We start from the raw sequence: 14205 nt of genomic DNA on the forward strand, positions 1-14205 counted from the left end.
CCCTCCCCCATGGGTTTCTGTTAAGTTTCTCAGGATCCACAGAAGAGTGAAACCATATGGTATCTGTCTTTCTCTGTATGGCTTATTTCACTTAGCATCACACTCTCCAGTTCCATCCACGTTGCTACAAAGGGCCATATTTCGTTCTTTCTCATTGCCACGTAGTACTCCATTGTGTATATAAACCACAATTTCTTTATCCATTTATCAGTTGATGGACATTTAGGCTTTTTCCACAATTTGGCTACTGTTGAAAGTGCTGCTATAAACATTGGGGTACAAGTGCCCCTATGCATCAGTACTCCTGTATCCCTTGGGTAAATTCCTAGCAGTGCTATTGCTGGGTCATAGGGTAGGTCTATTTTAATTTTTTGAGGAACCTCCACACTGTTTTCCAGAGCGGCTGCACCAATTTGCATTCCCACCAACAGTGCAAGAGGGTTCCCGTTTCTCCACATCCTCGCCAGCATCTATAGTCTCCTGATTTGTTCATTTTGGCCACTCTGACTGGCGTGAGGTGATATCTGAGTGTGGTTTTGATTTGTATTTCCCTGATGAGGAGCGATGTTGAGCATCTTTTCATGTGCCTATTGGCCGTCTGGATGTCTTCTTTAGAGAAGTGTCTATTCATGTTTTCTGCCCGTTTCTTCACTGGGTTATTTGTTTTTCGGGTGTGGAGTTTGGTGAGCTCTTTATAGATTTTGGATACTAGCCCTTTGTCCGATATGTCATTTGCAAATATCTTTTCCCATTCTGTTGGTTGCCTTTTAGTTTTGTTGGTTGTTTCCTTTGCTGTGCAGAAGCTTTTTATCTTCATAAGGTCCCAGTAGTTCATTTTTGCTTTTAATTCCCTTGCCTTTGGAGATGTGTCAAGTAAGAAATCACTGCAGCTGAGGTCAGAGAGGTTTTTTTCTGCTTTCTCCTCTAGGGTTTTGATGGCTTCCTGTCTCACATTCAGGTCCTTTATCCATTTTGAGTTTATTTTTGTGAATGGTGTGAGAAAGTGGTCTAGTTTCAACCTTCTGCATGTTGCTGTCCAGTTCTCCCAGCACCATTTGTTAAAGAGACTGTCTTTTTCCATTGGATATCCTTTCCTGCTTTGTCAAAGATTAGTTGGCCGTACGTCTGTGGGTCTAGTTCTGGGGTTTCTATTCTATTCCATTTGTCTATGTGTCTGTTCTTGTGCCAATACCATGCTGTCTTGATGATGACAGCTTTGTAGTAGAGGCTAAAGTCTGGGATTGTGATGCCTCCTGCTTTGGTCTTCTTCTTCAAAATTATGTTGGCTATTCGGGGCCTTTTGTGGTTCCATATGAATTTTAGGATTGCTTGTTCTAGTTTCGAGAAGAATGCTGGTGCAATTTTGATTGGGATTGCATTGAATGTGTAGATAGCTTTGGGTAGTATTGACGTTTTGACAATATTTATTCTTCCAATCCATGAGCATGGATAACTTCTACTTTTTCAGAGCTTTTTCTGTGTTTGTGACGTCTCAAAATAATCAACTCGAAATGATCCCTACGCCAAAGAGGCATATTTTGCGATGGCACATTCTGCTACCTCTTGGTAGTAATGCGGTCCTATTTCAGTGCTATCTTCGATTTCACTTCCTCATGCCCTCAGCCATGTTGCAGTTAAATCCTAAGACCTTCCCCACCCACCTCTCCACACATTCTTATCCACGTGTATCTCACAAGCCCTGAACATTCCTCTCGTTCCTCAGGCTCCTGGCCTGTCTTCTCTTGCTTTCCTGCTACAGTCTTCCTCTTTTAGTTCAACTTCCCTCAAAGTCATTTCCGTTCTCCTTGCCCCTACTTTTGCGATCCTTAACCTTTATTCACACGTACCCCTGTCCCTACTCTTCTCAAAGCTAAAAAACCCTTGAAGTTCAACATCGACTCCGAACCTGACTCTGAATTTCTTACCATTCTCACTGCACGGACCCCATAGTGATGTACGTACCACAGCACGCTATCAACTCCCATGTGCAAGAGACTCATTACTCCACCAGGCAAGGGACCACTCATGTCAGCATGACGTTGTGTGATCCTCCCAAGTGTCCTCGAAAAAATTCCTTTCCATGAAGAACAGCTCATGAAAATAGATGCCTCTGAGATTGCCTTTGAGTTTAATAAGAAGTTGAATTACTGACAATAGCCCTCCAGTTTATAAGAATGTTTTCATTTTGGTGTTGGCTAATTTGTTCCAGGAAATTCATTCTGTAAACTCTCTCCCCTCTTTTGTATCACCATTCATTATTTATCTGTTTTCACTATTCCACTATAATTGTTGTCTCTATAATCATCAGGGACCTCCTCATTTTCTTTTTTTTTTTTTTTCTTTAATTTATTTTTTCAATTTACATCCAAGTTAGTTAGCATATAGTGCAACAGTGATATCAGGAGCAGATTCCTCAATGCCCCTTGCCCATTTAGCTCATCCCCCCCACCCACAACCCTTCCAGTAACCCTATGTTCTCCATATTTAAGAATCTCTTCTGTTTTGTCCCCCTCCTGTTTTTATATTATTTTTTGTTTCCCTTCCTTATGTTCATTTGTTTTGTCTCTTAAAGTCCTCATATGAGTGAAGTCATATGATTTTTGTCTTTCTCTGACTAATTTCACTTAGCATAATACCCTCCAGTTCCATCCACGTAGTTGCAAATGACAAGATTTCATTCTTTTTGATTGCTGAGTAATACTCCGTTGTATATATACACCACCTCTTCTTTATCCATTCATCCATCGATGGGCATTTGGGCTCTTTCCATACTTTGGCTGTTGTCGATAGTGCTGCTATAAACATGGGGTGCATGTGTCCCTTTGAAACAGCACACCTGAATCCCTTGGATAAATGCCTAGTAGTGCAATTAGTAGTCGTAGGGTAGTTCTACTTTTAGTTTTTTGAGGAATCTCCATACAGTTTTCCAGAGTGGCTGCACCAGCTTGCATTCCCATGTTTTTGTTTTTAAATGTATGTCTATTTTGAGAGAGAGCAAGGGAGCAGGGGAGGGACAGAGAAAGAGATTCCCAAGCAGGCTCCATGCTGTCAGTGCAGAGCCGGACGCAGGGACACAGGGCTTGATCTCATGAACTGTGAGATTGTCACCTGAGCCGAAATCAAGAATCAAATGCTTCATGGACTGAGCCACTCGGGCGCCCCTCTTTTTAGGTTTGACAATCATTTTCAAAGACAGAGGCAATGTTTTAAGTTCGAGACTTCTCTGGGGCATTTGACTCTGCTGATACCTTCTTCAGAACATTCCATCCCTTTGCCTGCTTTGACATAATTCTTCAGTCACACTAAATTACCACCATGCTGCTGATACCCATTTTGCAAATTGTGCTCCTGATAATTTTGATCTTACCAGAAGAGATTAAAAGAAGTTTTTCAGACCAGATTCACACATGTGAACGTACTTGCATTGACGACTACATAGCGATGACTGACCGGCCGACGGTAATTGTAAGAGACTATCAGTTGCAAGACGCATCATGCTTTCAAACACGTTAAAATCTGAAAGAAATTGTGCATCTAAGAATCATTGGCATATGGTATTATTATCTGATAGTTCGAAGAGAATTGATCTGTGTTGCTTGAATTCGAGGCTTTCCAAAACAGTGTGAACATGTTTACACATTTTCTGAATTTACTTGCCTTATTTGAAGTAAATGATCTTACCAAGTTATTTTATGACTTTTATGAGGTTGGAATGAGATAATGCATGAAAAGTATGTGATGCAGCTAAAACACGAGAGTCAGTGAGTACTCAGTGAATGATAAGAGTAGTTAGTAGCAGTAATGATATTTTTAATAAAGACTTGAACTATAACTGTTTCCAAATTCAACGTTTTTAAAGTGCTAAGACCCTATATGTTTACGGAAAGTATTCTTGTCTCTGAGATTCAGTAAGCTTAATAAATAATAATCATTTTTTCAGAGTGTTTTGAGAGCTAAATGAGATAATGCATGCAAAATATTTGCCAGCTGATTGGTTGGAGTAGTACTTGACATTTTCAGCAGAACATGCGTGATAATTTATCTTTGTTGTTTCTAGAATTCTAAAGAAGATTGATAAAGATTCATTGAAGTTAATTTCAGAAAGATTCCTTGCCTCTCGTTAATAATTCCTTCTTTCTATGTTTTTGCCTGCACAGAGTAAGGTAACACATGAAAGTATACAATACTCATAAGATACTTGACTTGGTGTGTGACAAATCGGAAGCAGTCTTTCTCCTTGGCCAACTGAAAGGTTTTAGAAATAAAAATATCAGAGACTGCTCCAATTATACTTACTAAAATCACTTAATTTTTCTGAAGTTAACTTCACCCAATAACATGTGCCTTTCAGAATTTTTGCAAGAATGAATAAGATAGTGCATGAAGTTCATTGCTATTATCGATATTGTTTATATTTACCTGACATTATACTATCCCCTGAATTTCTACTGATGGACAAATTTAAAGTATGAGAAAGACTTTACACATTTGCTGAACTTAACTCTCCAGGGTTTAAGTAACTTCAGCTATTAACACAGAACAGCAGTTCTCAAACTCAGTGGTATCAGGACCACTTTATACTCTTTAGAATAATTGATCCCAAAAAGCTTTTGTTTATGTGGATTATATCTACTGATACTTGCTGTATTTGCAATTAAACCTGAGAAACGTTTAAACTATTTATGAACGATTTCCCTTTAAATAATAAGAATGAACCCTGGTAATGTTAACGTTAAGTAACATTTTGATGAAAACTATGTTTTACAGTTTTGAACACCTCTCCCGTGTTTAGTTTTATGGAAAGACAGTTGAATTCTCGTACATGTAGCTGCATTCAACTTGTGGTGCTTTGCTTGGATTAAAGTTTATGAAGAAAACGCAGTTTTAAAGACAAAGAGTTGGAAAGAGGAAACCTAGCAAACCCTCTCAAAGAATCTCAGAGGCCCCCAAGGTCCTTGAAGCACACTTTGAGAACTGCTGACACATATCTTTAGTTTTTTTTTTAAGTATGGAATAAGATAATCTGTGCAATATGTATTGTTATTAATGCTGCTTCGTTGGTTGCTATTATTTATGATTTCCAGATATCATCAAAAAAACCTTGAGTTTCTTCTTGTTTTGTTGACTGCATTCATGGTTGCTTTAAAAAAAGAAAGAAAGAAAAAGAAAATTAATAATGGCATAAATTTGGTAAAGCGGTTAAGCTACTTTGCCAAAAAATATCTGTATCACAGAGTCTTTCACCAAATTGAGATAATACAGTTTACATGTATAATATCAGTGATCTGCGTGGCTCAGTGCCTGGAACATAAGACAGACTCAAGAAAAGGCAGCTTTAGAATCATTCTTTACTCCATGTACATGACATTACACAAATAGATGCCACGGAAAAAACTGGACTTACATATCCAATCACAGCTTCAGCTCATCTGGAATCTGTCTTTTGCTATCCTTTGACACAGGCCTATTTTGAGAGCCCAGAGTCCCTTACGAAAGTGAATAAATCTTTTAACAAACACACTAATCCCGCTGCAGAGCTGGGCTCTGATCTCATGGTCAGTGTGTAAGGCCCTCCCCCAGAGACTTCACGTGTCTCTAGAAGATTGTGCAGCCTTTCCTGTAGGGAGTTGAATCACCAGTCCAGCATTTGTTTCCTGAGTGTAGGTTTCTCAGCCCTTATCAGGATTCCTCCAGAGTGAATGTGAATTCCCTAGATCAAGTCTCTAGCCTCAAGCTCTAGTTCCCAAGATGCTGGGGGAAAAGGGTGCGAGAGGGGAGAGGTTGGAAGGGGAGCAGTTCCCCAAACCCCCTCTGGTCTTGCTATAGGATCCTAAGAAAATATGAGTTTTCCCCTCCCAGCACTTTGTGAGAAAAGGGCCTTCTTTCCTACAGTTATATCAAAGTGGTGAGTGTTTGTACTCAGGACCCCGAGTCTTTTGCTCTAGAAGTAATCACTTCCAAGCCTAGCGGTGGCCAGTAAGTCTTGGAGAACTTTATGATCTGGGATCTAATGGCGATTTCATTGCCTGCTTCAGAAAGGGCCTTTATGTCTTCTTTTTCTCTTCTTAACTTTTAAAATATTACTAAACTTTTGTTATGGAGGCTTTCAAGATTGCAAAAGTAGGTAGAATTATATAATAAAGACTCATGTATTCATCATCCAGCTCCCAAATTTATCAATTTATGGACTGTCTTAAAATTAAAACTTAAAATTTATGTTTAAGGTTTCACTCCTATCTACATTTCCCCTCCATATTATTTTGAAATAAATTCCAGACATCACAATACTTCATAAGTATTTCAGTATGCATATCTAAAAATACAAGAACCTTTTTTTTCTACATAGCCACCAGACCAACATCTCTCTGAAAGATTAATGAACAGTAATGATTTCATATCATGGAAAGGCCAGTCATGGTTCAAAATTTCCAGCTGGGTCATGAATGCTTTTCAATGTTTGTTGGCATCGGGATTCCAAGAAGGGCCACGTATTGTAATTGCTTGATAGGTATTTTAAGATTGTCTTCATCTGCAGGTTCTTCTTCTAGTGTTTTTCTCTTGTAAATTATGTTTTGAAGAAGTCCTTCCCTTTTTTTTCTTACTTCCCTATTCACTTCTCTAACTCCAGAAAACTTCCTGCGACCTAACCCTTCGCTAAAACATTTCATCGAAGATAAGCCACTACTGACTCCCTTCTTATTTATGAGTTTCCGGATAAAGGTTCCAACGTTAAGAGCTGGCAACCTGCGTGCCTGCCTTTCCGTAACTCAAGAAATGTAACCTGTGTGGTTCTCTCCTGTAGTCTGTAGCCCCAAATGCCTGTTGAAATTCCTCCATGCATTTCATCAAACTTGGTGACAAAGAGCCTCGTCACATCTATTACTGTTTCTCACACCATCACTCGGTCTCTTTCTCTAGGGAAACAAAAGGCCAATCATTTCAGAAATTCCGCATCTCAGGAAGAGGGCAGACAGATCACTTTCCAAGTGCTCTCTCTTCCTCGTGTCTTCCCAGAGAGTGAACACCAGTCAACGTCCTCAGGGGGCTCTAGCAGAGAGCCGCTGAGCATTTTTCACTTTTGGTCATCCAGCCAAAAGTCTCCACCTGATGCAGGCTGTTAGGACAGCTTGTACCAAGGGATTTTCGGTTTTCAGATCCGTCACAGTTCTGTATGTGTTCTGTAAAGCCAGCAACAATCTCTGGGAGTGCACTTCTGTCTCCCCTCACAGCTCATAATGTGAATATCTACCAGCCCGGGATGCCTAATAATAATCTCAGATAGGTTCCTAAAAGTGCAATCTGACTTTTCCCAGGCTTCAACGTCCTGGGGGGACAGGAAAGAGAATAAATTAACATTAAAACTTGAACTTCAGGGGCACCTGGGTGGCTCAGTCGATTAAGCCTCCGGCTTAGGCTCAGGTCATGATGTCACAGTCCGTGAGTTCAAGCCCCGCATCGGGCTCGGTGCTGACAGCTCAGAGCCTGGAGCCTGCTTCGGATTCTGTGTCTCCCTCTCCCTGTGCCCCTACCTTGCTCGCTCTCTCTCTCTCTCTCTCTTTCTCAGAAATAAATAAATATTAAAAAAAAAAAAGGGGCGCCTGGGTGGCGCAGTCGGTTGAGCGTCCGACTTCAGCCAGGTCACGATCTCGCGGTCCGTGAGTTCGAGCCCCGCGTCGGGCTCTGGGCTGATGGCTCAGAGCCTGGAGCCTGTTTCGGATTCTGTGTCTCCCTCTCTCTCTGCCCCTCCCCCGTTCATGCTCTGTCTCTCTCTGTCCCCAAAAAAAATAAATAAACGTTGAAAAAAAAAAAAAAACAAAAACCCTTGAACTTCATTTGCAAGTTATCCCTACTTATTGAGGCAGGATCTCTTCAAGGTCTACCAGAGAGATTTCTGAAAATTTCCAAGCTTTTCCCTTAGACGGAGGCACAAGATGCCCTTCCACTCCCACCTCCTTGTTGATGTTTCCTACCCCTGAGCCTGTTTATTCATGGAGCTGTTTACCTACAAGGGCTACCTCTCAGTGTTCTTAAAAAACAAACAAAATGCTCGAAATTCTAGACAGAAATGAGACTACCGTGTCTCTCCCAACTCTGCATTTTACTCTGCCTCTGGCCCTTGAAATGATGCCGCTTATGCCCAGCGACTCACAGAAACTCTTGCTGAAAAGAGAGCCCTCTCAGTTTCTGCATATAGATCATTTGTGCATAACGGTCCGATCTCGTCCCGGCAGCACGGCTGAGTGCCATCCTGTTCTCTGCATCTCTAGCAACCAGAGCTCCCCAGGCTCTGGCTCCACAGGACTCACACCTAAAATTTCCTCTTCTTACCCTCTTTCCTCAGGAAAGGTGGGAGTGAGCTAAAAATTCATCTCAAACACAGGGGGGCCTCGGTGGCTCCGTCGGTTAAGCATCCAACTCTCCATTTTGGCTCAAGCCATGGTCTCACCGTTGGTGGGTTCAAGCCCCTCATCGGGCTCTGCGCTGGCAGCACGGAGCCTGCTTGAGATTCTCTCTGTCTTTCTGCCTCGGCCCCTCCCCTGCTTTCTCTCTCAAAACTAAATAAATAAACATTTTTAAAAACAGCTCTTCTCAAACTCAGCCCGGCCAACCCTGATAGGCTATGATGAGTGTCGTAGGCGGTATGTGCATCATTTTTATTGCATGCGGAAGATGACATGCCAACAACACGAACCTCTGAATTTATCAATGGCATTGAGTATAGAAGTAACGCATCCATGCACTCAACGATTGTTGAGTGCCCTCTGTGCGTCAGCGCAGTTCTGGGAGCTGGAAATGAAAGGAAGCAGACACGATGCACTCTTACACACAAGCAACAATGGTAATTCCTTGCCTCCCGCACAGAAATGTGGGGGGAAGGCATTCCCCACAGGAGAGAAGCTGCCATTTTCTGAGGCCCGCCTGCTTCTCTTTCACGTGCCTATCAACTCAGGCCATGAATAGCTTTCAACAAAGAATCAGCTCGGAATTTTCTCCGGCAAAGTGCGATTGGATGGATGTCTGCGGCTGTACAAACCCGCGCAGCTCTCCAGCGCTCTGTAACAAGACCTTCCCTTCTTCTTCTGTTCCTCCAGGGGTATCAGTTCCTATCCCAGTGATCGGACTGAGAGACGAAGAGAAAGTATTCGTCAACAACACGACCTGCGTGCTGAACGACCCAAACTTCGTCCTTATCGGGTCCTTCGTCGCCTTCTTCATCCCGTTGACGATCATGGTGATTACGTATTGCCTGACGATCCACGTCCTCCGCCGCCAAGCCCTGATGTTACTGCACGGCCACGTCGAGGAACCGCCCAGAATAAGCCTGGACTGTCTCAAGTGCTGCAAGAGGAACCCCCCCGAGGAAGAGAGCGCTCCCAACCCCAACCAGGACCCGAACCCACGCCGCAGGAAGAAGAAAGAGCGCCGTCCCCGGGGCACCATGCAAGCCATCAACAACGAACGGAAAGCGTCGAAAGTCCTTGGCATTGTTTTCTTTGTGTTTCTGGTCATGTGGTGCCCGTTCTTCATCACCAATATTCTGTCGGTTCTGTGTGGGAAGGCCTGTAATCAGAAGCTCATGGAGAAGCTTCTGAATGTGTTTGTCTGGATTGGCTATGTGTGTTCGGGCATTAATCCTCTGGTGTACACGCTTTTCAACAAAATTTACCGAAGGGCTTTCTCTAACTATTTGCGCTGCAATTATAAGGCAGAGAAGAAGCCTCCGGTCAGACAGATCCCGAGGGTCGCGGCCACTGCTTTGTCTGGGAGGGAGCTTAACGTTAACATTTACCGGCACACCAACGAACCGGTGGTTAAGAAAGCGGATGATCGGGAGCCCGGTATAGAGATGCAGGTAGAGAACTTGGAGCTGCCGGTTAACTCCTCCAATGTGATTAGTGAAAGGATCAGCAGTGTGTGATTAGCAGTGCGGAAGCGGCAGAGGCCTTTCCTGCGGGAAAGCTACCAACGTAGAAAAAGGTTCTCTAATTCTTCTGTCGGTCATACCTAATGTAAATATCGTCGTCCGATTTAAAAAAAAAAAAAAAGTGTTTTTGTATATAGCTTTGCAACTTTACAATCATGCATACAATAGTGAGATTTAGGGTTCTATATTTACTGCTTATAACAGATGGAGAATAACTTATTTTGATTATTCGATGCGTAAAACGTTGATGTTTCTTCCTTCCCTCCCTCTTTCCTTCCCTCCTTCCCCCGCCCCCCTCTCTCTGTCTCTCTCTCGCCCACTCACTCTTGTGCGTAAGGAAATGTCGATGTTCATCTCAGGTGGCGTTTGCGTGAGACCAGAATGATGTACGGGGACAGTGGTTACACTTCAGCCACACCAAAATTGACAATTCGCTGGACTCTTTTCCCGGGTTAACAGTAAATATACGCTTTAAACTCTTGCTCTGCTCATCTACACACATCAACGTAGTAAGATAGGTTCTGCCTTCTGATGACCTTATCACACCTATTCGCGACGTCAAAGGTAGAACTTAGCCTCGTTGTCACATACAGGGGCAAAATTTGACATTGTCAGAATGTCGTGTTGGTATTTTACTGCAATGTCCGTCCCCAAACATAGTGGTCTTTTAACATAGCAGCTGGATGACCAGGACTACGGAAGTGGAAGGCTGATACGAGATATATACACCAATAGCTTTTCACTTCTCAAGGACAATGTTCAAATTCTGATTACAATGCCAAGCAAACTGGAATTAACGTCTTCATTCTGGTCCTTAGTAAATACCTAATTCTGTGATGAAACTGGGGAATGAGATCCCAGAGTTATTTCCCAATCCAGGATTCAACGTCGATTGGGTTTTGATCTCCGAATCCTGGAAATTCGTGTGCTACACACAAAGTGAAATTTGCATTTTGAGCCTTATTAAAGTATTTTCATAATTACGGTACCTCTGTCTATAGGACCCAATTTAGCAGTCCATTTTTGAGTAAAACTTGCGCAGGAAGAGCATAGGTGACCAAAACCTTGGAAGTTTTACTTGATTAAGGACTACAGAATTAGGCCCTTAGAATGTGAAAAAAAAAAAAAGTAATTAAAAAACAAGCTTGTACTGAACTCTGGGAAAAACAGAAATACAGAGTTTCCATTCGGATTTTAAACAAAATGTATCTCATTTTCAGATCCTTCCAAGCTCTCGTGCAGGAAGAGGCTGCAGCTAATTTGTGAAAGTGGAAAGCTCTTCATTGTCCTGCAGTTGTGTAGCAGAGGTTTAAATCTTTGTTAAAATATAGCGTTGTGTCACAATAAGTGTTGGCCATCGTTTCCATTCGTGGGCCTGCTGCTCTAAGAATTCAGCGCCATTTAACTTGTTTGCTAACCGTGAGAGGTTTTCAAGCACTGCTAAAGTCAGACCATTAAGTCTACGCTGTGTTCCGAGTATACAAGCGTTTCCAGTGACTATCTTTCCATGTGTGTCCATTTCACACGACTGTGGATCAATTTCCCGAAGAATGCATGATGCCATCTCTGATGCCTGACAGTTACGCGCCTTAGCGTGTGCTTCTCGGTTGGTGAAGGCAGAATCTGAATTTCAAAAACCCCTGGTCGATGTTCTCAACACACAGCGTAGATAAATCCAACCGTCTGCCACCAGGGCAGTGGGAGAGCTGCTGTATTCGAGGAAACTCATACAGTCTCTACTCGATGAGCAACACTGCCGAATATCCGTCAATCGCTTGAGCATGCCCAAATCTGACATGAAAGTCAAGTCTACCTGCCTGTTCTAGCTCTGTCGAACCGCATGTTAAACCAATTATAAGAAACGGAACGAGACGATCTAATTCTTACTGACACGAAAATGTCTGAAGACACCCAGCATGCATGAAGCACGAGTTCTGCAATACACATGGTGTCCCTCATGTATGCTGTGTATGTTGCATGAATCCATCGATTTGTGTTGAGGCGGGACAGAGTAGGTGATCTTAACAGGACTGGAGAAAATCCTTCAGCAGTCCTTAACACGACTGCGCATTCAGATCTGAAGTATTGTGACTATTGGAGAAAATTGGAAACATCTGATTTCTTAACTAGCAGGGCAAGCTCGTAGCACATGTTTTACAAAGAAAAAAAAAATACAAACCACAGATTTTCAAAAGCACTAGCAATAAGTTGAATGATAATAGCTTATAGCACATTTGTTAATAATCCTTATGTCATCGAGTAGTAGTACTTCATAGTACCCAACACAGTCATTATTCTCAAATCGTGTGCTATTCGTAAGTTCTGTGCAGTTTGGTATGAAACAAATATGCTCATTTGGATATAAATCTTACAGTTCAGTGTTAAATCTACAAACTTTTGTAAATGTTTTAAAAAAAAACAACACTCCATGTGATAAATGTAAACGTGGTGAATTTGCTGTCAAACGAATCATTTTGATGTACTATATTCTATATGTTTATCTGTTTAAGACACGTGCAACAGACTGCCGTATATTATTTCCTGTAAATCTTCTCCTTTGTCAAATGGTACTTTTTGTGAGTGGTTGCCAAGTATTGTCTTACTCGTGGCTCCTGTATGTTATCCATTCCAGGTTTTTGTGATACTTCCTATTAATTTATTAAATTTATTAAATGTTGGCTAGCTTGTCACGTGTCTTTTTCCCCCCCTGCGCCTTTTGAAGGGGAAGATAGGAAGACATGAAACGATGCTTCATGTTGTTTGACAATTAAATCATGTCCTATAAAAATAAGTTCAAAAAGACAAACAGGACCAGAAAACACCACTCTTCTGATTAATTCTGCATGTACCCAAAGACGGCAAAACCAGAGGAAAGACAATTAAGCGGCGCAAACAACAGGGGCGCCTGGGTGGCTCGGTCAGTTAAGCGCCTGACTTTGGCTCAGGTCACGATCTCGCGGTTTGTGGGTTTCGAGCCCCCGGTCGGGCTCAGAGCCTGGAACCTGCTTCAGATTCTGTGTCTCCCTCTGTCTCTCTGCCCTTCCTCTGCTCCCACTCTGTCTCTCTCTCAAAAATGAACATTAAAAAAGCATTTTTTAAAAAAGAGGTGCAAACAACAAAACAATATTAACAAACACCACTGATGCTTCGTGAGCGGAATAACTGTGCTCCCGAGTTATCCTCCCTTCCTCAACCCGAGGAGTGGCCTGGGATGGCTCATATACTCTTTGCAGTAAGTTTCATTACTATCTTATTGCCACCAGACTCTAAGCTCCCCAAGAACAGAAAGAACCATGTCTGTCTTTTCTTTTAAAGTTTATGTATTTATTTTGAGAAAGAGAGAGAGCATGAGTGGGGGAGGGGCAGAGAGAGAGAGACAGAGACAGAGAAACAGAGAGGGAGAGAGAGAATCCCAAGCAGGCCACACGTCAGCACAGAGCCCGACACGGGGCTCCAGCCCCATGAACTGTGGGATCATGGCCTGAGCCAAAACCAAGAGTTGGATGCTTAACCGACTGAGCCACCCAGGCACCTTAGGACCATGTCTAGCTCGTTGATGGTTTTATCCCCAATACTTAGCAGCTACTCTACATTCAACAGCTAAGCTTTGAGCATGATCAGTACTTGTGGGCACTGCGTTATCTATTCCTGTTGCCAAAATGGGCCTCACAACTCTTGGGTCTCCAGTCATGTAGCACCTGAATTTCCCTCTATTCCACGTAGCTTTGGATGCCTCTCGAATCAGGGTCACTGTGCTAAGCCACTCTGTTCCCTCACACTCGGAACCAGGGATGACAACATACATTGGCCTTTTCTTTCAACATTTATACCTTCCTGATGATGAGTGAGCCTAGATGATCCTGGCCTGACTTCAGTTCCCAGAGAAAAAAGCAGGAACACCTCATTCCTTTGCAACAAAGACCAGGTTGATGCCTAAGAGTGCGTCCAGACATAAAAGTTGGACCGTCACTTGAAACAACAGGGTCACTGCTGCCCACGGCCAGAAATACATTTTAACCCGGAAGCTAGGGGACTACCCTTCCCCAAAAGTGAGGCAATGGGGAGAGGCTAGAATTTCTGATGGCACAGAACGGGAGTTGTTACCACTGTGTGGAACGGAGGGTGGGCAGGGGAAGACTGAAGCACCTGGTCCCATAGCACTGGAAGGTTTCACGGTCTGAGAAGAGAAAGACGCTTCTTGCCATCAATTACCAGTATGTTTCTCCTTGCTGAGGAAACGCACAGTTTCCACAGTTTCTCAGCTCCCAACTGGGCCAGTG

The 14205-nt window shown here is 42.7% G+C and overlaps 1 protein-coding gene across 2 annotated transcripts in view; it reads left to right on the top strand.

Annotated features, from left to right (window-relative positions):
- The window catches only part of HTR2C (5-hydroxytryptamine receptor 2C), a 289469-nt gene extending 276866 nt beyond the window's left edge, over positions 1-12603 (top strand). Inside the window, exon 6 of one of the 2 annotated variants that reach the window (XM_045471406.1) lies at positions 9093-12603. In XM_045471406.1, coding sequence (XP_045327362.1) covers positions 9093-9919 — 827 coding nt within the window. In that variant the 3' untranslated portion in view covers positions 9920-12603. The remainder of the gene's footprint in view (positions 1-9092) is intronic. The other variant, XM_045471407.1, reaches the window with a different exon arrangement.
- The last annotated feature ends 1602 nt before the right edge of the window (positions 12604-14205 follow it).

Source organism: Leopardus geoffroyi, chromosome X, assembly GCF_018350155.1.
Source record: "Leopardus geoffroyi isolate Oge1 chromosome X, O.geoffroyi_Oge1_pat1.0, whole genome shotgun sequence".
In the NCBI taxonomy this organism is placed as follows: domain Eukaryota; kingdom Metazoa; phylum Chordata; class Mammalia; order Carnivora; family Felidae; genus Leopardus; species Leopardus geoffroyi.